We start from the raw sequence: 27,997 nt of genomic DNA, 5'->3' as shown, positions 1-27,997 counted from the left end.
CAGTGAGTAAGGATTTTTAGTGATGGCCCCATCTCTAGAATTCTGTTCTCCAAGGCTTCCTAACTTTTTGCAAGATGTTATTTTTTTTATATCTTAGTATGTTTCAGAAACACAGTAAGCAAATTAAATTCTGCTGCTAAAAGTGACCGGCATTGATTCCGCTTCCATTTAAAAGTTAAATATTATTAATTCACTTTCGGTATATAAAGTTTTATAAATATTATAATTAAAATATTATTTTTTCATTCTCATCTCCAAAGTAATTTTTAAGCCACTCAATAACCACTGGTAACATGATTTCAAGATATCCAAAATGTTTTAATAGATAGTCAACATTGCTTCTTTGACAGTTCTATCAGGAATTAATTGGTTTCTTTATCACAGCAACAGAAAGGGAAAGTTCCACAACATGGTTGCAGATTTTTTTCCCATTGATTACTTGGAAGATCCAGTTGATTAGGGACATGAGTGACAGTCAACTGGTGTTCTCTTACTGCTTCTTCAGCTTGGCGTATAATGATGTCAAAACGTAGTTCAGAAGTTGGGGAAAGTGGAGTGGATTCTGAAGGATCTCTTAAGAGGTCAAAAACCAAAGGAGGATTATAATGGGTCACATTGTGTCCTGAACATGGGCACATGATCTTTCCATAACATCCATCAGCCCCCTTTGGTTGAAAGTTTGGAGTCACATAATGAATCTTCCAGAGACTTCCACCTTTTGTCCAGGGGCGGGGGGACGACGACAGAGAAAGACAGAAAAAGAATTAAAAATAAAAATTCAGCTTTCCTAAAGTTTTTCCATTTTAAATCAAACTTTGAATTATTTCTCTCTAAAGAACAATAGAATTCCACTTTTTTCACTTCAAGAATGTATTGACTATAAAAATACTGCTCATATTGTCAGAAACAGTCAATTGTCTGTTAGATGGTGTCTGATTGTTGCAGTAAGATATTTTGAGTCTGTTCCAGAGGTTTTTAAAAAAAAATCCTGAATTGTATGCTCTATTTTTATTCTTAATTGTCCAAGTGATTGGACACACAAGGAATTTGTCTCTGGTGCATTCAGTGTACATACAAACAACAAAGTAATAATCATAAGATACCTATAGAAGAAGGTAATAGGAAAGATGAGAAGGATAATACTAATACAGCCCCACTACATGGATAAATGTTCTTAGGCATAATGCAGTTAGAAATTTTTTAAAAAAAATCTGGAACATTTGAAGCATAAGAATTCATTTCTTGGTGGAAAATAGAAATAAGTACAAAGTTACTCGTTTTCATCTTACAGAAACATATTTCTTTGTTACTCTTTGCAAAAAAAAAATCTTTGATTTGATTTCTGAAGGCAATTCGTTTTTGCATTGAAATAAAATGTTATATGTTGGTTTGTCACTAATATGTTATGCCATAATTTGGTGTATTGCTGGACAGGCATCAATTTGTTTACATATCACCCATTTTAATTAAAATAATGGAAACTCAGGATTCAGGAGAAACTCAGAAATTTTAAATTTTGATTTTTCTCCCTCTTGAATTTTTCTGTTCCTGCAGCTCCCCACTTTCTCCTATTTCCTATACGTCACATTTTTAACTTTGTATCTATATCTGTATCTATATATCTATATCTATATCTATATCTATATCATCTATCTATACTGTGTTTCTCCTACCCACCACAAAAAGAAGGCCCAGCACTGTTTTGTGCGCATGCATTAAAATTAAGCTCTACCCCCAAAATTTTGCCCTATTTAAGTGCATGCGTGACCAGGCTTGCCGGAGTGGATGACAGCAGGCTTTTTCGGGTGGATGGCTCAGTAGCTGGAGTGACAGTTACAGGTAGGCAAGAGTGTGCGAGGCACGTGGTTGTGTCACTCACTCTTCGGCCACGAAAGAAGCGGCCCAGTGGCCAAGCCAGGCGTGTTGGGCAAGTGGGTCGCTCCTTTCGGCCGCAAAAGAAGCAGCCCAGTGGCCAAGCAAGGCAGGTGGGTTGTGTCGCTCTCTCTTTTTGGTTGTGAAAGAAGAAGCCTTATGGCCAGGCCCGGCCCATGGGGCGCGTGACATGCTCCTTTTGGCCATGAAAGAAGCAACCCGATGGCCAGTTCAGGCACATGGACTGGCCACCAATTAAGACACCCCTCAAAAAGAAGGTCTAGCCATTTTTTGGGAGGTCAAAAGAAAATAAGACCTGGTCTTAGGTCAGCTGAGGAAGTGCAAACCTTCATTTAATTTAAAATGCAATTTTATAGATATATTTTGGACATCATGTCTATTTATTATGTGAATAATAGAATAAAGTACTAAGGTATTTTTTCTAATGTGATACATTCAATGAATAACCTGAATTATTGTTCTCAAAGTAACTGAAGCAACATCTACCATTTCTTGTCTATGCAAAAAGTGACCTCCATATAAAATAATTGTTACATAATTAAACAGAGTTTCCTAGATCATATCTGGTATTCTTAATTTTTAAATCTGGTTACTTTATTCCTAGTTTCATAAATGCAAAATATGTATCACTTTCTTGCACGAATTGCTATAAATTAAGAATAATCAAAAGCCAATATTCTGTTTGTATTTATATTTTGCCAGTGTTTACCAAGATATTTGATTATATTTTTAACGGAAGTCTTATTTATTTATTTATTAGCAAATTTATCTGGCCACTTATATCATATGAAGCAACTGGATGATAATAGATTAAAAATGGAGGGGGGGACTTTATACTCACTCTCCTTGTCATGCCAACGCACTGCATGCAAATATGTCCCACAGTAATGAAACATAAATTCATGAGCGGAATGCTGAACAGTTCCCAGCAATAATTCTATCTGGTTCTTGCCATCAATTATCCTTTTAGAAGAAGTAAAATTTAAATCCATTAATTGATTTAATCTCAGTCTTGATTAGTGGTATCTTGACCACAAGATCAGAACAAAAATATAACATTATGTATTTTGCTCACAGTGGTACATCATCTCTGAAAACAATGCTATATATTATTAAGGAAAAAATATAGATTTAAGTGCATATAGATTATACTAACCTAATCTCTGATGACAATAATAACGTTTGCAACTTTGTATATTTGCCTTAGTTAAAATTGAATACCTCTCAATTACTTTTAGAACAAAACTGTATACCTGTCTTGTGGCAATGATGCCCCCGCCAAATGAGCCACAGTGGGGTAAATATCCATCAGGCTTGTGGGTTCATCAAGAACAGTATTAGGAGCGACCTTTCCTGGCCATCTAACTATTCCAGGCACACGGATTCCTCCTTCCCAACCTCCCATGCCCTTTCCACCTGCAGTGGAGAAAAATGCATCATTAAATCTTAAATTTAAATTACACTTTTACATTTCTCCTTACAAATGTATAATGCATTAATAATATAGCCTTTATCTCAGGTACAGCTGAAAAAGGAAGAGAAGTGATACCACTAATTCCAATCTCTTTCTCCTTCTGAATATAAAATTTTTGCACATACAAACCAATGAAAGCATCCACCAAGTGAGCAAATTTGCTTTTTAATTCAGTTACGATGTTTAATTGCAAACATATTAACCGAATAACAGAGTTGAAAGGGACCTTGGAGTCTTGTAGTCCAGCTCCCTGCTCAAGCAAGAAACTCAATCATTTCAGACAAATGGTTGTCCAGTCTCTTTTAAAAATCTCCAGTGTTGGAGCACCCACAGCCTCTGGAGACAAATCATTCCATTGATTAATTGTTCTAACTGTCAGGAAATTTCTCCTTATTTCTAGGTTGGTTCTATCCTTGATTATTTTCCATCCATTGGGTCTTGTCTTGCCCTCTAATGTATCTTATTAGAATGGAAACTTGCCCAAATTTCTGATCTTCGTTGCAACAGAGTATTCTTTTATAATTCAAATATAAATCTGATTCTTTATGCATGTTTCTTTTCTTATTTTGGGGCCATTTTGAATAGGACCAAGCCTTCTTCCTTTTATCAGTTGAATGTCAGGATTCCAAGTAACATCCCCAAACAATGAAGACTCCAAGGCCAGCAGTTCTCAAAGTTCCATTTTATTAGAGATGTCATATTGGCACACCTGGAAAACCTGAATCTGAAAGCTCCTGGGTTTTCCCCACCCAAAGGAAAGTCAAAGTCCCTTCCCCTGCATCCACATGTCCATCACATGGTCTAATCAATCTACTGTCCCAACTGGAGATGCCTCCCAGTCATGCCACTCCAAGGTGCAGGTTGAACATCCTTGACTCCCAGAGAAAAGAATGTTGTTATGGCTAAATACTTCTACCAACTCCATGAAAACCTCCGCTCCCAGTTTCCCACAGACTAAGTGTGCCAGCCCTGAAGATCCAAAAGAAAAGATGGCCTCCAGGGCTGACACTGAACATTGTATCAGAACATTGGTTCGTCTAACTCCATATTGTCAACATTGATCAATAACTCATGAATCACAGAATTAAACATATTAAACTGAGAAAACTTAAAAAGCATTCAATCCCAATGAGATATAAACTCAAACATATTGTAGAAAATAAACATGTAAGGCTGAGGTTCAAAATAGATTCAAAGATCTGCATTTGAGGGCACAGTGTGGGAATATGCTAAACGATTGTAAAAAAGAAGTTGGAAAGCACACTATCAGAAACAGTAAGAAATATGGATATTTTGTCAATCAAACAAAGCTACAGAAATAGCTATGGAAAGAAGATGTTACAAGCCAGAGATCATCTTGGGAGAGCCCAACAGCAGTGTCATGATGAACAAGCATAAATAGGTTCTAACGATGGAACATAATATTTTGGTAATAATATTAACCAAAGTTGGAACAAACATTCAAAAATCTGAACAAGAAGTCCAGCTTAGATGACATTGCATTTGAGAGAGAAGAATTTGAGGACAATAAATAGTAAAAAGGGCTATAAACCAACTGGCAAATAGAAAAGCCTTAGGGTATATGAAATACCCATAGACCAATGTGGCAACAACAAAAATCATGATAGCCCTTTGCCAGTAAATATAAGGTAATAAACAGCATGGACAAAGATTGGAAACATACATCTATATCCCAATGTCTAAAAGGGAAGATGTATAGGAATGCTTAAATTATAGGAAACAACACATTCCCTAACAACACATTCCAGCAAGAGAGAAGAATAACAATGGGCAAAAACAGATTGGGTATCTGTATAAACTCAGAAGAATTTGATGCTTCAAATTGAGAGAAAAGTTAGAATAAGTAATTAACTGGTTCTTCCTATTACTATGTACAGATGAGATGAGGGATGAACTCTGCACAAAAGTGCAAAGAAAAAAATTGATTTGTTTGAAATATTCCTTTGAAATAGCTGATGGAAGCTACTTCCTTAGGCAATCTAGAAGATCAAATGTCCAGTACTAGGGAAACCTGAATGTCACTGGAACATGGAATATGAAACAAAAACGATCATACTTTGGACCTATCATGAAGTCTGATCCATTGGTAGAAAAGATGATAATGGTGGGCAAGATACAGCACATGAGGTGGATAACTGAAATACTGGAAGCTACAGTTAAGTACCTACAAGAATTGTGTACAGGGGCAAGAGGCAGGACAGTGGAGAGCTTTTATCTGTAGGGTCTCCAGGAGTTGGCTGTTACTTTATGGAACATAATATTTTACAGGCAAATATCAAAATACTGTAAAATTTTGTAACAAAATTGTAAAAAAAAAAGAAGTACTTTTCACTAATAATATTTGATCAATCAGTACTGAAAGTTCTGCAGCCCACACTCTTACCTTTGTATTTACCATTCCAGCCACCCAGCCGTTCGCCCCATTGAAAAACTTCTATTCTTCCTCCATGATCTGAAGTAAAGTATGTAAATGTGTCATTCTTCAATCCCTCTTTGTCGAGAGCGGCAAGAATATTTCCTGCAGTTTAAGCAAAATACAGCTTATTGCCAAACAGGAGATTTAGCAGTAGCATTAATATCTGAATAAATAAAAAAGAATTAATACATTTATCTATTGTACATATCAAGATGATTGGGTTTTATTAAATCAAAATAATTATGGAGGGTCTCCTAGGGTCTTGTTCCTGCAAAGGATTTCTTTCATTGGAGTTAAGAAAAAAGGGAGTGGGGAACAATTGCCAATAAGTACTAATAAGGGTCCCATTTTTAAGCCCTACATTAAAGATTACTGCTTTCTACATATCAAGACAGTGAAACCTTTTTCATCTCTGATTTCACAGACTATTATGCAAAATTTGGCTTCATTATAATACCCAATATCAAACCAACAAACAAATAGACAAACAAAGATTTCTGTGACATCTTGGCAACACCAAGAGACATCAGGAAGAAGGGGGACAATGAGAGAATGGAAGCTATGTCATATTCCTTCAGCATATCCCACCCTACAAGAACAATTTTCATTGTATTTCTCAAATGGTGTTTATGGAGTCTTTATTTTACCCCATATAGAAAGCCACTAAGTATTTGTCTGCAGTCTTAGAAGATAGAGATGCTGACCATTCATTTGTTCAATAAAGGATTTAATACAAAGATTAAACAGTGTTCGGCCAAAATATGCCTTTGTTTTCCATTTTTCAATGCTGTGTAAGTGGCAGATATTTCCCTTTATCTTACTCTCAAGGTACTATGAAAAATAGTAGCCTTGCATGGGGGACAGAAGGGCCCACACAGCCATGAGGCTGTTTAGCCCCATAAGAATCCCCCCTGTTCTTATTAACAACTGTTGGGCTCCCCATCTTGGAATTCTCGAACATTTATACTGTTTTATAATTTTAAACATTTAAAAAATTTAAAAAACAAAATTTTTATTCTCAGTTTTTATGCTTAATTTTATTGATTAAATTGTATACCACCCAGAGACCTTCTCTGTAGGATATGGGCAGCTAAATGAATAAATAAATAAAACACATATATACATACATACATGATGCTGATATCTTTTCTAGAGTTTAGGCTTTGAATTAAAGCAGTTCTAAAATCAGTAAATATCACATAGGGGAAACCTTTGGGGATATTGGCATTACTCAGTTGGGCTGATCTATAATTGATCCTACTGTTCAAATTCTGCCTGTTCTTCAGATAATAGCTTTTCTCTTTTATCTATGCCTGTAATATCAATGCAAATGTTTAGTATGCAGTCAACTGAGAGTGTTGTAGAGAAAATAGAAGGGTAATTAACTGGATCTGCTATATTTCTTTCTTAAGTATGATAAATATGCAGTGCGATATCAATAGACCAAAGAATATGAAGCATCTAGCTTCTAACATTTCTTGGTATTTCTCCTCTTATTTGCTCTGCAAAAACTAGATTTAGCTATAAGCTCTACCCCTCCAAGACTGAGTGGCTGTGGATGCCGGCATCCCGGTACAGTCAGCTGCAACCACTGCTGACTGTTGGGGGCGAGTCATTGGCCCCAATGGAGAGGGTGCGCAACCTAGGCGTTCTCCTGGATGGGTGGTTGTCTTTCGAAGATCATTTGGCGACTGTCTCCAGGAGAGCTTTTTACCAGGTATGCCTGGTTCACCAGTTGCGCCCCTTTCTAGACCGGGATTCCCTATGCACGGTCATTCACGCCCTTGTCACGTCTCACCTGGACTACTGCAATACTCTCTACATGGGGCTCCCCTTGAGGAGCACCCGGAGGCTCCAGCTGGTCCAGAATGCAGCTGCGTGGGTGATAGAGGGAGCCACTCGTGGCTCTCATATAACATCTATCCTGCGTAGGCTGCACTGGCTGCCTGTGGTCTTCCGGGTGCACTTCAAGGTGCTGGTTACCACCTTTAAAGCATTCCATGGCTTAGGACCGGGATATCTTCGGGACCGCCTTCTGCTACCACATGCCTCTCACCGACCGGTGCGCTCCCATAGAGAGGGGCTCCTCAGGGTGCTGTCAGCCAAAAATGTCAGTTGGCGATACCCAGGGGGAGAGCCTTTTCTGTGGGGGCACCTACTCTCTGGAACGAGCTTCCCCCAGGACTTTGACAACTTCCTGACCTCCGGACCTTTCACCGCGAGCTGAAGAAGTATTTATTCTTCCAAGCAGGACTGGCATAAGAGGGGTTTTTAATTGGACTTTTAAGTGGGGTTTTATTTTATAATATGTATTTTAAAATTTAATTTATCGGCCTTATTGAATAAGTTTCTTAATAGTGATTTTATTGTATTATATTGTACTGTTTTTATTTGGCTGGTAACCGCCCTGAGTGGTATAAAAATTAAAGGGTGGTATAAAAATTAAAATATTATTATTATTATTATTATTATTATTATTATTATTATTATTATTATTATTATTATTATTATTATTATTATTATTATTATTTCTGTTTCTTTTCTTGACAGGAAATAACTTGATGAGAATATATGGAACATTATACAAAAACATTTTGTCTTAGAAATCATGTATAGAAGAGGAATTATATATTTTGTCCCTAATTATTGGCAGATAAGGTACAAAACTAAAAACAAGTGGATATGGTAAAGATTTTGAAGAAAGGAAAGTTAACAATTTTAATTACTCACCAACCATCCAATCCATCTCCTCAACATTGTCTCCATATAAGCCATGCTTGCTTGTTCCTTGGAACAGACTAGAGCTATAACATGGTGTGTGGACATGTAAGAATGAAACAAAGAGAAGGAATGGCCTTTTTTTGTTTCTGGAAAAAAACATAGATAAAATAAATCACCTCATTGTTTCCATTAAAGGTACAGGTAGTCTTCAATGTATGACCACAATCGAGCCCAAAATTTTCATTGCTAAGCAAGACAGTTGTTACGTGAATTTTGCCCCATTTTATGACCTTCTTTACCACAGCTGTTAAGTGAATCACTGCAGTTGTTAAGTTAATAATACAATTGTTACATTAATCTTGCTTTCCCATTGACTTTGTCACAAAAGGTTATCACATGACCCTGGGAAACTGCAACCACCATAAAATATGAGTCAATTGTCAAGTGTCTGAATTTTGATCACATAACCATAGGGATGCTACAACAGTCATAAGTGTAAAAATTGGTCATAAGTCACTTTTTTCAGTGCCCTGTAACTTTGAATGGTCGCTAAATAAATGGTTGTAAGTCAAGGACTGCCTTTATGTCATTTAGCCAAGTGGAATTAATGGGTGACACTACTGTATGATATCAGATTTATTTGCTCTTCTTCAGTGGAGAGCTATACTGCTATAGGCTGAAACTAGATGGGAGATAAAGAAACAGAAGATGAAAGAAAAGCAGCAGTGAAAATGCATGTCCTCCATATAAATGTTTTGGTTGCTAGGATGTTGCACCTCCACTTAGAAGGGGTTCTAGAGGGGCAGATCCCAAGCATAAGCATGGACAAAGAGTGTCTTTGGCTATCTGCCTCATAGTATGCTCCTTTTTAATTTTTTTTACTCCTTTACTGTGGTAAAAAAGGAATCCTTATGGATTTTACTCCTCTAGTCATTGCTGACCATAGGGGGCAGTCTTCGTTTCAAGGCCATTGAGCCAGTGCTGGCCAAAGACATTTCTTTTCTGCGGTCATATAGCCAGCATGATGTCACAGAGTACTGTGCACCAAAGTGTTACCTCTTTATGCACCGAAGTGTTACCTATTTATCTACTCAAAAGGGCATGCTTTCAAACTGCTAGATTAGCAGGAGCTGAGGCAAGGACAAGAGCTCACCCCATTGCATGGGTGCTCAGGTTTCGAACCTGGGCTGCTGGCTTTCCAGCCAACGTAGGGGTAGTAAATGGTGTCAGTTACTCATCATATGTAGTCCCACTGGTTTGTGAGTTGTCAATATCTTTCTGGTGAAATTCAAGGTGCTGATTGTCACCTTTAAAGCCCTTCATGGCTTGAGAGATTATCTATGGTACTATTTTCTCCCAGTTTTTTCTACCAGTCCACTCCAGTCTGCAGATTGCATGATCCAAGTTCTGTCAGCCAAGGAATATCAGCTGGTTGGGACCAGTAGGTGTGGTTTTTCTACCATTGTGCCTGCCCTCTGAAACATCCTGGTTCTGTTGGCCTTTTGTAAGGCCTTGGAGACCTGGTTATGTGCCTGGGCCTGGGGTCCCAAGTATGTGAGGGATCACATTTCTGGTTATATTTAACAGCTATAGATTGTGATGTTTTTCTCACCTGTTATATGTATTTAATCATTAGTATTGTGTTTGTAAATTGTGATTGCAGTTTCTTAATTGATTCTATGATTGTATGAATCACTTTTTTGAGATAGGCAGACTTATATATTAATGAATGAATGAATGAATGAATGAATGAATGTACAAACAAACGAATGGATAGATGGATGGATAAATGGATGGATGGATGGAATCAAGCATATGTTCAGTATTGTGGGAATAGTCTACTGAAGTTGAATATTAGTTACCTTTCAATAAACGAGACAGCTTCCCTCACTATCCTAAAAGCCGCATCCTCTAGTTTCAATGGTTGTTGAACGATTTCATGATTTCTAAACATCAGACAGTTCCAGGATTTCAAAAATAAATAATACACAAAAGTGTAGGTAATATAGACAATGCCACATAACATAATGATGAAAACTATTTTCCATTTCAGAGAAACTAAACCAATAATCTTTCCAACCAGAAGAGTTAACAGCAAAATGGCAACTATTTGAACATAATATGGATTGTTATTTCCTGGTTCAAGTTCTGAATATTCCCAACTCAGACAATCGTTCACAAGAGTGAAAGGATCACCATAGAAATAATCAAAGCCATTGTTTAAGGGATGGTGGCAGTGGTCATTGTGGGATTCACAGTTCAAACCCTGATGCCATTTTCCTGAAAATAAAAACAAAGAAGTAATTGTTAACAGCTCAGCAAAAATAGATTCAACATTTATGTATAAGGATTAATAATCAGTTTGATAACCATTTACCAGAAAGGAATCATGCTCAAAAGTGGAAAAAATAATTTAGTGAAGTGGGAGAACATTTGTAGAAATACCATTCCTGTCATTTACAGCTAAAAGAGCCAATTCTGAACAATGCTGGCAACTCAAGTCCAGCAACCTTAACACGGATCCATGTTCTCCAGCCAAGTGTAAGTCAGTTCAGACCTAAGTAGAAATCTTAGTGAGTTCCATGGGATTTTCGCCTTAGTGAACATGGCCAGTTTTGTGCCTGGTTAGAAATGAATATTTTAAAAGATGGAAACCATAAATCCTGATTTTTCAACTCTTGAAAACTGTTGGAACATATGGATGCAGAACCAACCTAGCATTATGCCAGTAAAAGAGCTGTTTTTGCAGCAATCTGGATACTGTGAAACGACCTGTTTTGTATTCTATTACAGTTATATTCTTGCTGCTAGGAATGAAGAGACGAGATTGTAAAATATTATGCCTAAATTAAGTAGCTAATGTTAGTATGCATTTTGTTTGGGGTCAATAAAATGTATGTTAATTTGTCCTGATCAGCCTAAAATATATATAAATACTTTTTCGTTTTAAAGTTTGGAATAGGAATAGGAAGTGTAGGTTTTATATTTTCAGATATGAAGAGTAAAAGTTGTAATGGTCCAAAGAAATGTAGCTTATTCCATCCTGAAATGTTATTCTTTCATCTGGAAAACTTTAGAGAAAGGAATTAAAATCTGAATTGAGGTTGAACCCTGACATCAATCATGAACACACAGAGAAAAACTCACATTACCTATTATTCCAGTAGTGTAGCCTTGCTGTTGTAATAAGGTAGCAAATGTGATTTCATTTGTAGGCAGCCCTCCTATGGAACCAGGCCCAGCCTTGACACGCCTCTCAGTTGTAGCTGCCATGCCTAAAATATCAGCAGGAGAATAAATAAATGCCCTCTTTGTCCTTCCCAGAATTGGAAATACAATCCATGTTGGAGGAAGGATTTATTTTTTAAAAAAACACTTAAGCCTTTGACAAACCTACGAAGACTTTTTTTGCAAACTTTAGCAAAGACCATCAGACTGAATATCCACTCTAGCCTTCAGAAACTGTCCAACATTTCTATTCACTGGGAAGTAAACCAGGAAAATCTTTGGTGAGTGTAGTGTTAGTAATAGTAATGTGACAGGCTACCGAAGGCTATGCCTGATTTTTGGGATTAATATATTACCTTGAGTCCAGACTTTTCACACAGGAACCATGAATAGTACAGGGACCTTGGATATTTTCTAGTCCAACCCCCTGCTCAAGCAAGAAATCTGTACCACCTCAGAAAATGTCCAATCTCTTCTTAGAAGCTTATGAATAAGTATAGTATAATATATGAATAAGAGCTGCCATAAGCTTGTACTTCTTGACAATAAGAGACTTAGGATACAAATAAAATATAGATGTACAGTTAGGACACAGCATTGTTCATATGCTGCACATTATGGAGCAAGTTAGCCTTTTTTCTTTGTTATTGATACTAAGTCTACATTTCCTTTACCTAATGCTAAATGGCATCTAGTTCTTTCTATGGGGTAATCTTTTTCTTTACAAAAATACCCTTATTTGTTACACAATAAATATATTTAATATGCAGTATGAAGGTCTGGCTACCCTTTCCATCTAATCTAGTTCTTAATAACGGAGTAGTATATCCACAGCTAAGCAACCTTCTTGTCTGCTATTTTCACAAAAATCTACCAACCTGATCTGATGGGATATCTACCAGTCAGGAAAGCAGATCTGCTTGGAGTACAAAGAGATGCTGCACTAATATGCTGAGTAAGTTTTACCCCTTCTTTTGCCAGCTGATCAATATTTGGTGTCCTAAAAAGGAGAGCATAAAGGATACCTAAATAGAATCATTCATCTTGTTTTCAAGAATTCCAACAAAGCAAAACGTTAATACTTCTTTTTAGAATAAAGCCTAAAGCACTATCTCAAATGAGATGGTGGATTTCTGGATTTGCTCTTTTCACATCCTTGATTGGTGATCAGCAGAAGATTTGTATCTAATGTGGGGGGAAGAGGAGTTGATGGAGGAAACACAGCTTTGTTGATTTCTTGTTGGAGGAATGTTTGGGCAGGTTTCTGATGCCTCTTTCTTTCTGGATTCTTAGTTCAGAGCATGGGTGGCAAACTTGCAGCATCACATTGCTGTCATGTGACTTTCGCAACGTTTTGTCCCCTCGCAGAACTGGGGTAGGCATCGTCTGTGCATGATGCATCTGGCCCGCGGGCCGCCAGTTTGACACCCCTGGTCCAGAGCATTCTGATTATCAGTGTGAATCTCATGCTTTGTAACTCTGCAATTCTTTATTCCCTGATAACAGCTTTTCAAGCCCTAAGAGATCTGACTCTATGATTTCTTCTTTCAACCTTTGTGATAGCTCAATTGTTTTCAAAATTTGTTAAATATCATTTTCTCTGGCCAGTGAGTTACTGTGAAGAAAGCGTGGAGGGAACGGAAGGGAAAAGCAATGCAGCAATTGCCTAGGTTCTTTATTAAAAAAGTAAAAAATGCTCATCTCAAACCAGATTTTCAGGGTCATAGCTATCAAAGCAATACTTCTTTTGCAGTTAGTCATTGCTGAAGGTGAAAAATTGTCAAATACAATAAAACTATGTACACTGAGAGCATATGCACCAAGACAAATTCCTTATGTGTCCAATCACACTTGGCCAATAAAAATTCTATTCTATTCATCTGGAAACTTCAGTAGTTTAACTGATGGATAGTTTGAGATGCAGTCATTGGTATAGAGAGGGAAGAGAAGTGGAGGGAGCACACAGCCTGGGGGTGGCCCTGTGCTAATTGTACAGGTATCTGATGTGATTCTGTTTAGCTTCACCTGCTGTTTCCTGTCTGTTAGGAAGCTTATGATCCATTTACAAGTGTGTTCAGGTAGTGTAGCTGGTTTAGCTTAATTAGAAGAATGTCTGGAATGATGGTATCGAATGCTGAACTAAAGAGTGTGAGGAGTCATTTGATTGACATCAGTGGATGATTGTCTCTCTGCCACACAAAGGAGACATGACAATTTGAAAGAAAGGGCTTAGAAATATAATTTCTTTTTTCTCCCTCAACTCAAAGATGTTGTGTGGCTGATTTAGCTTTGCAAGTCAGATGTTATTCAACAATTGTTGTTGCCACTAGAGGGCAAAATTGAATGGGACTACCTGGGAATCTGATATCTTATGGAAACTGATGCTCATTTTGAAGTCTGCTGGAAAGGCATAATTGAATAACTTAGTCAAATTACTATGATTTCTTTTGTCAACTTTGTTTATGAAAATTCTTGCTTTGTGTGGCTAATTTTGATTACAAGAATGATCTATGGATTTTGCTTAAAAAGCTTCTGTTGTGTGTCCTTTATTTTTGAGTTTTTCTAAGTGAACAGGCATAGTATTCAAGGGATCACTCTCCTAAATTGAAATATCTATTTGTATCTGCATGCTTATATAATAATCATGATGTATGTGATGTTACTGAGACATGTACCAGGTACCTATGATTCATATTGTAGTCCTAACAGTATATGTATCCTTTATATCAGGGGTCTCCAACCTTGGCAACTTTAAGACTTGTGGACTTCAACTCCCAGAATTCCTCAGCCAGTTGAGGGAGTTGAGAGAGAAATGGCTGAGGAATTCTGGGTGTTGAAGTCCACAAGTCTTGAAGTTTCTAAGGTTGGACATACCTGCTTTATATGGCGTCTTAGATATTTTGCACTGATAGACAATATTTTCCTTTCACTTAATGTAACTTTCTTATTATTTTTATTTATTATATTTATTTATTTGTCAAGAACGTATTAGGTAATACATATAAGTATAAGCATGAATTGAATACATAAAATAGATACAAATAGAGGAAACATTAGGACAGGGACGGTAGGCACCAATTAGTGCATTATTCTTGAACAGTGTTTTAAAAACTCTTAAACCTAGTTTTAAAATGATATTTTTTGGCTAACATTTACCTGATAGTTTCATTTCCAAAGCATCCCAAATCACCAGTACCAAGATCATCTGCCATTAGGATCAAAATGTTAGGTTTTGACATGCTGGTTACCCAGGTTTGGGAAAATAAGATGTAAACAAGCAAAGCAGTTGGAGAACAACTGTAAAAATAAGAGCAAAATTACCAGTAGATTAGAATTTTCAAAAAGGAAATGTCCCACAATTGTCACAGGTAGAGGATTTCTTTAGTACAATCAGATACAGAATGAAAGATCTTCTGATGCCAAAGTTTTATTGAAATGTTGTAGCTTCTTCAACTTTTGGTTGCCTCCTTTCTTAATCAGAAAATGGACCATCTTCAGGGAACTTCTCTCAGCAGAGTGTGTGTTGTCTGTGTTCGATATTTATAGTGCCTGTTGTAAGTGCCTTTTTAGATGTTGATGAGGTTTGTTGATGGCTGGCTTTTAAGTCATTAGTTGTCATTTGCTTGTGCTGCCCAGTCCTTGCCTTCTACGTACTTGATAGGCTGGTGGTAAATTAGCACTTCTGTTGACTGATGAGGGCATTTTCCCCATGCTTTAATCACTTCCCTGGCTCTTTTTGTGTCTGCTCATCCAACAATCTTAGTAGCTGCAAAATTAATCTGTGTCTTTGTTCATTGTAGTGTGAGGCTATCAATGAGTTTGGCTCGCCTCGTCTGACCTCTTGCTTGTGTTCTCTTGCAGTTTGGTGGTTAGCTTCTTCCCCATCTGTCCTCACATAGTCACAGGGAAAGTCAAAGTGGATTTGGTAGATTATATTGGAAGTATCTGCCACCTCCAAGCGATCTTTGCAAAGCATTATTTGTTCTTGTATGGTAGCTCTGGGGTGTGTGCAATGACCACTTGCAGATCTTGGAAGCTGCATTCTACAGCTTCTGAAATGTTTTTGATTCTGTTTGAATTGTTCCTGCCCTCCAGCTGTTTGGCCTGCTGGGTACTAACTACAGTGGGTTCTCACCCTGCAATACAGTATTCTGATGCAACTCTTTTTGTGTGACAATAGATGATTGCTGTTGAAATTCAGAATGCATGGAGTTTTGATTACCTTGGAATAAATTGTGGTTTCTAGGCTTCCATCCTCTTGTCTGTTGACAAGTATATCTAAAAATGGTAATTGTCTAGCTGTTTGTTCTTCCATTGTGAACCGTATGTTGAAGAAGATAGAGTCACAGCCAGGGAAGTGAATAAAGTTTGAGAAACAAACCCACCATTGGTCAACAGGAGTGCTGATTTACCACCAGCCTATCAAGTACTTAGAAGCAGGGGTAAAATGCTCGCGATTTGGACCGGATCGCCCGATCTGGTAGCGATGGCGGTGGGTGGTTTGGAGAACCAGTAGCAAAAATCCCTGCACCCACCCCACCCCAGCTGAGCTGCGCGATCATCAGAGGTGGTTTTTTTTACTTTTAAAAGCATTTTTTCTTTGGCCGAAAAAATGCTTTTAAAAGTAAAAAAAAAAAAAGCAACTGATGATTGTGCAGCTCAGCTGGGATTGTCAGAACCCTTTAAAAGCATTTTTTCTACAATCTCTTTGCCTGAAGAGGTTGTAAAAAAAAGCTTTTAAAAGGTTCTGGCAATCAGGCAACTCAGCTTTAAAACCCTTTAAAACCTTTTTTTCCTCTGGTGATCCCAGCTGAGTTGCCTGATCATCACAGGCTTTTAAAAGCATTTTTTACAGTCTCTTCAGCTGAAGAGGTTGTAGAAAAAATGCTTTTAAAAGTAAAAAAAAAAGTTGGCCACGACCACCCAGTCACATTACCCGCCACCACCAAGCCACGCCCACAGAAATGGTAGTAACAAATTTTACATTTCACCTCTGCTTAGAAGGCACAAGCAAATGACAGCTAATGTCTTAAAAGCCATCAACACATCCCAATCAACATCTAAAAAGCCACTTACAGCAGGCATTATAAATACCACACAGAGAACAGCACACACTCTGCTAGACAAAAGTTCCCTGAAGATGGATTCCAGCACAAGTCCGAAAGCTCAGACAACAAAACCTCTGGTCGGTGACCGACCCAGATTGGATCCTGCAACATTATCCTGGGACACGTATATTCGCCTTCATTCGTGACAGTTATTAAATGCCATCTTAAATTCCACTGTGATCTTAAATTCCATTCTGGTTTATCATACCTGTTTCTATTTTTATGTAATATGTCATTAAAGATTGTTATAAGATAAAATACATTTTTAAAAAAATGAAAAATAGAAAAAATATAGAGAAAAGAAGAGTGTTAGCCCTGGATCCATATTACAGGGCTGCCATAGTGGGAATGGGAGAGTAGAGAAGGGATTATATCATAACAACATTCTTTCACATGAAATGAAGATCAGGCTACTGGCACCTGGAGGGGAGTGACTGAAGTTTGGCGGCAGCTGAGACAAGGGATTGATTGGCCCATGTGATGTGAATGTCACTGGACAGCGCAGGGTGAGAATTTTAGTGTTGGTGGGGGAAAATGCAGGATTTTAGAGTCGGGTTTCCCCACTATCTTCAAAGCGCTCCATGGCATAGGGCCGGGTTACTTACGGGACCGTCTGCTGCCACCGATTGCCTCTCACTGACCTGTGCGCTCTCACAGGGAAGGACTCCTCAGGGTGCAGTCGGCCAGGCAGTGCCGACTGGCGACACCCAGGGGAAGGGCCTTTTCTGTGAGGGCTCCCACCCTCTGGAACGAACTTCCTCCAGGACTTCGCCAACTTCCTGACCTTTGAACCTTTCGCCACGAGCTTAAGACACATCTGTTTATTTGCGCAGGACTGGACTAGAATTTTAAATTTTGAATTTAGTTTTAATTGGGGTTTTTATTACTTTTATTGCTATTTTAAATATTCGGCCTTATTTAATAAGTTTTTTAATTGATGTTTTATTTTGTATTTATATGTATGTTTTTTATCAGGCTGTAAACCGCCCTGAGTCCCTCGGGAGATAGGGCGGTATAAAAATGCGAATAAATAAATAAATAAATAAGATGTGCCAATATAACTTCTCTGATAAAATCTTATTTTCATAGACTTTATCTCGGAGTTCTGAATTGCTATGAGGAGTTTGTTTGAACGCTGACAAAGAGAGGTGCAGAGAAAAAGAAAGGGAAAGAAAATAAGTAGTAGTGACTTCTAACTTTTTTCAGTGTAGCAGAGTACAAAAAAAGTTACTGCCCTACCTTTTGCTTTACATTTCTTGAGTATTTCAAGCCATTTCTGTAACAACAAAGTCTCACTAATCTAAATGAACTTGTAATGAATTTGGCCAAGACAACAAAACTGATTGTTTTAAATTGAGAGAAGGATTTTACTAGTTTTGCTTCTACTTGGAAACACTTCTGAACTTTTTCTCTCTTTAAAAAAAACCACAGTCCAGAAGTGTTTCCAAGTAGAAACAAAACTAGTTAAATTACTTTCATCAAAACCATCCATTTCCACCTATAATCCTATATGGCATAAGGCCTAGTTATTTGAAGAGGCTGCCTGTCTCCCAGGCAGGGGGTCTGGGACCGAGAGGGGCTGTTTTTGGGCCCTCTCGGTCCCGGACCCTGCCGGGAGAACATCTGAAGCGGCGTTTGGGCTGGGGCTGGCCGGGACCGGAGCCTCGGAACAGCTGATAGGCTCGGCGGTCTCGGCGGCTTCGGCTCTGGCGGCTTCCTCCGGCGGCTTCCTCGGCCTGTTTGGGGCGGCGTCTCCACGGCCGGCTTGGGGCGGTGGCTGCTCGGTGAGGGGCTCAGCTGCTTGGCGGCTCCCTCAGCGGCTCCCTCCGGAGCCTCGGAACAGCTGGTGGGCTCGGAGGCTTTGGCGGCTTCAGCGGCGTCTCGATGCCTCCACGGCCGGCCTGGGCCTGCGGTCGTTTGGCGGTGGGCTCGGCGGCCCTGTGGTGGCTCGGAGGCGGCGCGGCGGGGCTCTGTGGTTCCCTCTGGCTCCCTCGGCGGCTCGGCGGCTCCTCGGTGTCTCCCTTGGCCTGCTTGGGATGGCGGCGCGGCCGTGGCGGTCGCTGTATGACTTCGGGTCTGGCGCGGCGGCGGCCTTCCCCAGGGGCTAAGACTTTTTCATCGATGCGGAGGGCCTGGCGGACTTCCTCCCTCGGCTCTTGGCGTTTCTCGGCGTTTCCTCTGTCCTCTGGTGGGCCATGGCTGGGGCGATGGCCGCGGTGGTTGCGCCTGGCCCTCGGGCTCCGCCGGCGGTGGCAGCGGCGGCGGACGGCCTCCCCTACTCCCAGGGGCCGAGGACTTTCTATCAACGTTTGAGAACTTTTGAGAACTTTTCTCCATCATTTGCCAGAGATGAGGAGACAGGAGAAGATCGGTCGCTGAGTGGTAGCGCAGGGGGTCGGATGTGTCATCTGGAGGTTCGGCCCGCTGAGGAGGAGTTGAGGCGAGGCTGGCCTCTTTAGACCCCCTTTTCTGACATCAAGGCCCAGATTGACTGTAACACCAAGGCCGTGCGGACTGACTTGGAGGAGAATGGCTTGTCATCTGGACCTGGGAAAGTGGGGCCGTTTGGGTTTGGGGTAGAATAACGCCCCACGGAATCCTGGAAGTCCATGGTCCATCTCGCCAGCCAGGAGTCTAGTCTTGCTGCAATGACATTTTGCCATCTTGACCGGCTTGGATGGACTGCTGACTGTACTGTATTTTTATTGATCGAAGATTTTCAACTGCGGACCTTCTTGCCCTGCGAGATTCCCTCTCTCGCAGGTCTGGCCTCCACACTATCGAGGCACATCTCGAGGACGGGTTTTGGAACCCCGAGAGTTGGCATGCGAAATCTAGGAGGCTTAGGGGATTTTTAATGAACTGTTTTAATCGTTTTTTACCAGGGAGTTTTAAGGGGAATTTTAAGGGGAGGAAACTGACGGGTTTGGTTCTGGGGGTGGATGGGCCCATCAGGAAGGGGCTAGGTCCACCATGTGTTGTGGTAACTTAATAGGTCCTGGGGTTATGGCGAGGAGTGTCGTTCCAGTTTGTCAGGGTCGTGCTATTACTACGGTAAGTGGGAGAGGCAGATATGGCGGAAGGGGGGGGGCCACATCAGGTTTCGGGGGCTCGCCCTCGCTGTTCTGACGATTGCGTGCTCCGGCCCCCCAGAAATTTCCCGTGACCCGAGTGGCCAGGATAATCGGGACCTGGGCCTCCGGCTGATGTTATGTAATGCCAGGTCCGCGGTTAATAAAGCCCCCCTGATTTCAGATCTTATTCAGGAAGGGACCGCGGACGTTATGGGCGTTACGGAGACCTGGTTGGGCACCGAAGGGGGGGTTCCCCTAGTGGAGATGTGCCCACCAGGCTTCCGAGCATTCCATCAGCCGAGGGCCCAGGGTAGGGGTGGAGGGGTGGCGGTTATCATCAAGGAGAGTCTGGAGCCGAGGGAGACCACTGTGCCTCAGATAGCTGGGTGTGAATCCCTCTTCGTGAAGTGGGGTCGTAGAACTCAGGTGGGCTTGTTGATCACGTACCTGGCTCCTTGCTGCGTGACTACAGCCCTGCCTGAGTTGTTGGAGTTGCTGGCCGGGTTGGCAGTTGAGACCCCCAGACTGCTGGTCATGGGGATTTCAATTTGCCATCAGCGGCGTAGCATCCTCGACAGCTCAGGAGTTCATGGCTTCCATGACGGCCATGGACCTGATTCAGTTAATTGACGGCCCTACCCACGTCGGGGGAGGTACCCTAGACCTGATTTTTATCTCTGGCCAGTGGTTTAATGATCTGGTTTTAAATGATTTAGTTGTGGAACCTTTGTCATGGTCAGATCATTTTCTCCTTCGTCTAGACTTTCTGACCGCTACCCACCATCGCGGGAGGCGGAACCAATGCGTTGGTTCCGTCCCAGGCGCCTGATGGACCGGAGAGGTTCCTGGCGGAGCTTGGGCGTTTCCGAACACCTGTCCCACGACTCGACTGAAGAGCTAGTTGCGGCCTGGGAGCGGGCGCGGCTGGGCTTTGGACCGTGTCGTGCCTTTGCGACCTCTGACCCGGCGTCGGTCTCAACCAGCTCCTTGGTTCTCCGAGGAGCTGAGGGAGATGAAGCGCGGAGAAGGCGCCTAGAGTGCCTGGAGATCCAGCCGCTCTGAGGCTGACGGACACTAGTTAGGTCCTATAGTAGGACCTACCTAGTGGCAATGAGGGTTCGGCGTTCTCGTTCCTCCCTCATTGCGTCGGCAGATAACCGCCCGGCCGCCCTGTTTGGGTGACCGCTCGCTCCTCCAACAGGAGGCGGGAGGACCCCTACAAGGGCATGCCGAGGAGTTTAACGGTTATCTATCGACAAAATCGTTCAGCTTGGACGGATTGGATCAAAATTGGGTAGATCCAGGCGAGGGTTCGAGGCCCGTCTTGTTGAGGTGGTTTGGGATGACTTTGATCCTGTGACTCCGAGGACATGGACAGGTTGCTGGGCAGGCTGAACGCCACCACATGTTTACTGGATCCGTGCCTCCTGGTTAGTACTGGCTACTCAGGAGGTGACACGAGGCTGGCTCAGGGATTACAAATGCTTCTCTGCGGGAGGGGTCTTTCCGCGGCCTTGAAAGAGGCTGTGGTGAGACCCCTCCTCAAGAAGCCTTCCTGGACCCAGCTGTTTTAGGAACTACCGGCCAGTCTCCAATCTTCGCTACGGCGAAGGTTGTAGAAGTGTGGTGGCATGTCAGCTACCCCAGTACCTGGATGAAGCTGTCTATCTAGACCCGTTCCAGTCCGGCTTCCGGCCCGGATACAATCGGAGACAGCTTTGGTCGCTGGTGGATGATCTCTGGAGGGCCAGGGATTGGGGTTACTCCTCTGCCCTGGTCCTATTAGACCTCTCAGCGGCTTTTGATACCATCGACCATGGTATCCTGCTGCGCCGGTTGGAGGGTTGGGAGTGGGAGGCACCGTTTATCGGTGGTTCTCCTCCTACCTCTCTGATCGGACGCAGACGGTGTTGACAGGGGGCAGAGATCGACTCAAGGTGCCTCATGTGTGGGGTGCCGCAGGGTCGATTCTCTCACCCTCCTGTTCAACATCTATATGAAACCGCTGGGTGAGATCATCAGTGGCTTTGGGGTGAGATACCAACTGTCGCTGATGACACCCAGCTGTACTTTTCCACCCGGGCCACCCCAGTGAAGCTGTCGAAGTGTTGTCCCGGTGTCTGGAAGCCGTCGGGTCTGGATGGGGAGGAACAGGCTCAAACTTAATCCCTCAAGGCGGAGTGGCTGTGGATGCGGCACCTCGGTACAGTCAGCTGCAGATGCGGCTGTCTGTCGGGGTGAATCATTGGCCCCGATGGAGAAGGTACGCAACTTGGGCGTGCTCCTGGATGGCGGTTGTCCTTTGAAGACCATTTGGCGACCGTCTCCAGGAGAGCATTTTATCAGGTTCGCCTGATCCGCCAGTTGCGCCCTTCCTGGACCGGGATGCCTTATGCACAGTCACTCATGCCCTTGTTACCTCTCGCCTGGACTACTGCAATGCTCTCTACATGGGGCTCCCTTGAAGAGCACCGGAGACTTCAGCTAGTTCAGAATGCGGCTGCGCGGGTTATTGAGGGCGTCTCGGGCTCCCACATAACACCTATCCTCGCAGACTGCACTGGCTACCTGTTGTTTTCGGTGCGCTTCAAGGTATTGGTTACCACCTTTAAAGAGCTCCATGGCTTAGGACCGGGCTATCTACGGGACCGCCTACTGCCGGCTTCTATCTCCCATCGTCCGATGCGCTCCCACAGAGGGACTCCTCAGGGTGCCGTCAGCCAAACAGTGTCGACTGGCGGCCCCAGGGGAGGGCCTTCTCTGTGGGAGCTCCGACCCTGTGGAACGAACTTCCCCTCGGACTTCGACAATTACCTGACCTTAGGACCTTTCGCCGCGAACTTAAAACTTATTTATTTCATATGGCTGGACTAGCCTGATTTTTATTTTTATTGGATGGGTTTTTAGAATTGTGTTATTTTACAGGGGAGTATGTTTTTTAACGTTTTGGGCATTTAAATTAGATTTTTAAGGGTTGTTTTTAAATTATTGTGTGTATTTATATTTTATCTGCCTGTTCACCGCCCTGAGTCCTTCGGGAGAAGGGCGGTATACAAATTAAATTATTATTATTATTATTATTATTATTATTATTATTATCTACCTGGCCAATTTGAACTGGCACGATTTGTGCACTCTGGGTTCTTTTGATTAAACAATGCCATCTCTCAGGCCCCCAGAAATGTACCTCTATAGCACTATCTGGAATGTTTCCCCTGAGATTTAGCTGGACTTCAGCCTGCTGGTGTTTCAAAGGGTCTGGCTTACTGACAAACCTTTGGCAAGGGTGCCTCACCTCCTTGAATTGTGCAGGTTTTTTTTTTTATTCCTTGTTTTTTTTGTCATCCTTTCCATGTTCGATTCTTTATTTTTATCCATTTTTATTTTTCTTTGGTTTTAATTTTTTTATTTGTGAATTTTTATTTGTTGAGAGTTTGAGGACATACACATATAAATAAATAATAGTAATATCATAGCAGATCAGATATTCTAATAAGAGACTATTGATCAATTTTCAGTCAATTGTAATGTAGTATAGATACATTTTTTAAAATTCTGATAAGAATAGGTGCCATGAAGATCTTTTTATAATACATTAGATTATATTTAGTTGTTTCCATAGATCAATCAAATTAAATTTATGAATACTATATATTATTACAATTCTGTAGTTAGTTTTTCTTGGAAGCTTTCCTTCAGTCTATTGGTGACTACAAAACGATATTAAACACAATACCCAAATTTTATCGACCATCTGTAGTGAATAGGATTTGTAAAACATTTATGCAAAATGTATGGTTTACTTGGCTATAAAACATTATCTAAACAATTGAATAAAAACACATCAATAATCAATATCCAGTTGATTTTGTATTAATAAAGTTTCTACTGATATAAATCTGATCCACCCATTTTCTTGTAAGTATAAATAAATGTTTTATTTGTGAAGCAGCTGCAGTTCTTCTTCTGTTTTAATTTCTTAGGTATAAGTCTCAGATTCCTGACACTCCAAAATACAGTGACATTATTGCAATGAATGAATGAATATAGATATAAAATTGTACATTTGATTCTAATTATTTTAGAATTATATTAGGAAAGTAATATCAACATTACAAAAAGGGATTGTTCTTTTTTAAGAAGCCAACTTAAAGCTGTTTAAAATGAAATTCTAAATTGAATAAAAACAATAGCATTAAATGTAGTAATAAAACTTTAATTATGGATCATAGAAGAATTGAAAAAAAGAGAAAATGAGAAAAAAAGGGGGAAAAAGAATGACATGAGAATGAAAAAGAAAAAAATGTAGAGAAGGAGAAGAAAGTACCAGCAATAAATACTTCGATTTCTGGGAGAGAATGGGGAGTCCATATGAATACCCCATCTTTCTTCCTTCCTTCCCTTCCTTCTATTACAAACTTAAAATATTTCCCAAACAAAATGTCTTATACTTCATATCTAATACAATAAAACCCCATTATAACAAATTTTTTTTTTTACAGAATTGCTGCTTTCTTGCCTGACTAACCCAAAGAAAATTGGCATCAGACTTTATCTTTAGATAATTGGCAGCAGTTTTAGGACCACAGAATTTCCTTACTCAGTCATTTGTATAACAATGTTGCTATGCAATTAAATAAATTGCACCAGAATTTGGTTTGTGGCAGGCAAAGACCTTTGCACTGAGATACCATTGTCTATTGAATCACAAACTAATCATTCTCACAATATGTTAACTTATCACTTTCTGTATAAAATCAATGTAACGATTCAGCTTTTCAGTTTTATGTCCCATCCCCAGACTGCTGAAAAACTGCCCATTTTTCTCAGATAAGTAAATTCCAGCATAATCCTGTCCCCGGTTTATGAAGATGTAAAGTCTTTTGAACTGGATTTATGGCTAGGTGAGTGAATATAAAAGCCTTAGAAAGTTAATGGTCAATCCAATCTGCAGGTCTTACATATCATTATTTACAAGGACACTCATAGCCACCATTATATGAAAAAAAATACTCAGACATAATTACAAAAACTGCTAGAAATAACAACTAAAGAATCTAGCAGTATACTAAACGGTATATCCTGTGGTAAAAAGGACGTTCACTTCAAAATGAGTATCAGAAGCAAACTTTCTTACGGCTTCTCTTACCTGGCATTTCCTCCCCTGAACCTGTTAAGCAGCTTCATTTGGTACAACCAGAGGCAGAGCTGGAAAAGATTTTAGGACTTCCTTCTGTCCTGCTTTAAAATCACTTTCCCCACCCTTGGATTACTTTATAGGCTGTGATTTAATGACACTACTACCACTAAAACTGGCACAAATCTCTGGGGACAGCGTACTTCATTCATTGGCGAGAAGTTTAAAAGCCAAATATTCACCTTTGGTTTTTCTGATTAAGATTGTTGGCAGGGAAAGCAGGGTCACTGGCTGATGTGCACAGTTAATGGAGTCTGCCAAAACATTTTTGGTTTATTCTTAACTAGAATTTGATACGGTAACTCGCTGACTGAGTGCCAGTTTGGTCTAGTGGTTAAAATGTAAAGCTAAAAATAATAAGATCATGAATTATAGTCCCATTTTATGTATAAAGCCAGGTAGGTGACTTTGGGCCTGTTCCTCTCTCTCTCAGCCCTGGGAAGGAGGCAAATCGCTTCTAAAATCTTGCAAAGAAAACTACAGGAACTTGCCCAGGCAACTACCAACTACAGGAACTTGCCCAGACAACTACCAAGAATCAGTACAATATGGAATATGTGTGTGCGTGCACACATACATACACAAATCCTCTGGTTAGTCTTATTTGTTTAATACTTATTTGTTCGTTCTGAATTTTCATTAGAACAAACCTTTTCTATATAGCTTTCCTTAATTTTTCCTGTATTTTGATTTAGGCTTTAGTTTAATAAGAACAAGAAACACAGAAGAAAATGTAGTTGTTCCAATTTTTAGTTTTAGTTCCAACTCTTTTTAGGAACATAGAACATAATAACATAGAATAATAGAGTTAGAAGGGACCTTGGAGATCTTCTAGTCTAACCCCCTGCTCGAGCATCGGGTTAGACACCATTTCAGAAAAGTGTCCACCATTTCAGAAAAGGCTGTCCACACTCTTCTTAAAGGACTTCAGTGATGGGGCAGCCACAACTTCTGGAAGCAAGACGTTCCACTGGTTAATTGTTCTCATTGTCAGGAAATTTCTCCATAGTTCTAGGTTGCTTTTCTCCTTGATTAGTTTTCATCCATTGTTTCTTGTCTTGCCTTCTGGTGCTTTGGAAAATAGGTTGATCCCCTCATCTTTGTGGTAGCCCTCAAATATTGGAATGCTGCTGTCATGTTTCCCTGGCCTAGTCCTTCTTTTCAGTAGACTAGACATACCCAATTCCTGCAACTGTTCTTCATAGGTTTTTAGCCTCTACCCCCCTAATCAGGGGTGAAATCCAGCAGGTTCTGACAGGTTCTGGAGAACCAGTAGCAGAAATTTTGAGTAGTTCAGAGAACCGGCAAATACTACCTCTGGCTGGCCCCAGAGTGAGATGGGAATGGAGATTTTGCAATATCCTTCTCCCAGGAGTGGGGAGGGAATGGAGATTTTGCAGTATCCTTTCCGTGGAGTGGGGTGGAAATGGAGATTTTGCAGTATCCTTCCCCTGCCACGCCCACAGAACCGGTAGTAAAAAAAATTGGATTTCACTACTGCCCCTAACCATTCTTGTTTCTGTTATCTGCATTCTCTCCCATGTCTCAACATTTTTTTTATATTGTGGTGACCAAAACTGCACACAGTATTCCAAGTGTGATCTTACTGAGGCTTTGCAAAGTGGTACAAATATTTCACATGATCTTGATTCTATTCTACTAATGCAGCCTAGGATTGCATTGGCTTTTTTGGCTGCTGCCACACACTTTGAGCTCATGTTTAAGTGATTGTCCACTAGGACTCAAATCTGAATACAATCTTATATACATAACAAATAACAAATCTGAATACAATCTTATATACATAACAAAAATTCTATTCTAGATGGCGCCGACGAAGGCTGCCTCGGTGAAATGCTCTCTAATTGTTTCTTTATTTCTAATTGTTCTCTGTGACTCACTACGGATTTCCTACTCACGAGACCATCTGCTAAAAATTAAGGAACATTTCTTTAAGGAGCAGCTTTCTTTAATCTCACCCCTGCCTGTCTTTACAAACACGGAGGAGATTCTAACACAGGAGGAGGCAATTCCCACGGAGCCATGGATTACTAAAAAAACCAAACGACAGAAACGAAGGAAAAAAGGTAAGCGATCTGGGATCTTAAACAGATTAAGAAGTCGCATTAAAATTCCTCTGCCTTCAATTTTCCTAACAAATATACGCTCACTTGCAAATAAGATGGATGAAATACTCCTCTTAAACAAATACTATTCTGATTTTCACAATTCAGCAGTCCTATGCTTCTCTGAAACCTGGTTAAATGAATCAATTGAAAATAGCAGCCTGAACATTCCAGGATTTCAAATTGAACGATCAGACAGGATTCCAGAAACATCTGGTAAAAAGAAAGGAGGAGGCTTATGCCTATATATTAATAGAACCTGGTGTCAAGATTTTAACATAATTTACAAATTCTGTGACAACAATTTAGAGACTCTAATTATCAACTGCAAACCTTACTATTCGCCTCGTGAATTTTCCTCATTTCTTCTAATTGCTGTTTATGTCCCACCACAAGCCTGTGTAAACAAGGCATTACGAACTCTAGCTGACCAAATCATGGAGGCTGAAGCCAAACACCCTGATTCACTGGCCATTGTTTTGGGAGATCTAAACAAGGCAAACTTAAGGAAAGAACTACCAAAATACTTTCAGCATGTCAATTGTCCCACCAGAGGCAAGAATACTCTAGACCATTGCTACACAACACTAAAAGATGCCTATCGGTCTTTACCACGTGCAGCTGTAGGACACTCTGATCATTGCATGATTCACCTTGTACCTGCTTACAGGCAAAGACTTAAAGCCACAAAACCAATAATTAAATCAGTGAAAACCTGGACGGAGGAATCAGAATTAAA

General features: G+C 40.6%; 1 protein-coding gene across 2 annotated transcripts; it reads right to left on the bottom strand.

Moving 5' to 3' along the window:
• Window positions 1–323: 323 nt before the first annotated feature.
• On the bottom strand, window positions 324–25,518 carry LOC131200214 (arylsulfatase H-like). Of its 2 annotated transcripts, XM_058186736.1 has the most exons (10): window positions 25,085–25,518; window positions 14,910–15,050; window positions 12,632–12,753; window positions 11,678–11,800; window positions 10,388–10,805; window positions 8,535–8,671; window positions 5,772–5,906; window positions 3,147–3,309; window positions 2,735–2,856; window positions 324–715 (listed from the first exon to the last, which is right to left on the bottom strand). In XM_058186736.1, exons 1-10 carry the CDS (start codon window positions 25,120–25,122, stop codon window positions 363–365), a joined length of 1,752 nt encoding a protein of 583 aa, XP_058042719.1. In that variant the 5' UTR covers window positions 25,123–25,518; the 3' UTR covers window positions 324–362. The 2 variants fall into 2 exon arrangements, with proteins under 2 accessions (XP_058042719.1, XP_058042720.1); XM_058186737.1 differs by lacking the exon at window positions 12,632–12,753.
• Window positions 25,519–27,997: the final 2,479 nt, after the last annotated feature.

The sequence above is a fragment of the Ahaetulla prasina genome, chromosome 5, assembly GCF_028640845.1.
Source record: "Ahaetulla prasina isolate Xishuangbanna chromosome 5, ASM2864084v1, whole genome shotgun sequence".
NCBI classification, from domain to species: domain Eukaryota; kingdom Metazoa; phylum Chordata; class Lepidosauria; order Squamata; family Colubridae; genus Ahaetulla; species Ahaetulla prasina.
The sequence above is the reverse complement of the archived record's forward strand: the minus strand, read 5'-3'. Positions and strand labels throughout refer to the sequence as shown.

Excerpts from the sequence above, each read along its gene's own strand:
- LOC131200214 (XM_058186736.1), bottom strand. The coding sequence starts at position 25,122 with ATGAAGCTGCTTAACAGGTTCAGGGGAGGAAATGCCAG. Across the intron at positions 11,801-12,631 it reads TAGATATCCCATCAGATCAG|GCATGGCAGCTACAACTGAG; the intron begins GTTGGTAGATTT and ends CTGATATTTTAG. Across the intron at positions 5,907-8,534 it reads GGAGATGGATTGGATGGTTG|GAAATATTCTTGCCGCTCTC; the intron begins GTGAGTAATTAA and ends CTTAAACTGCAG.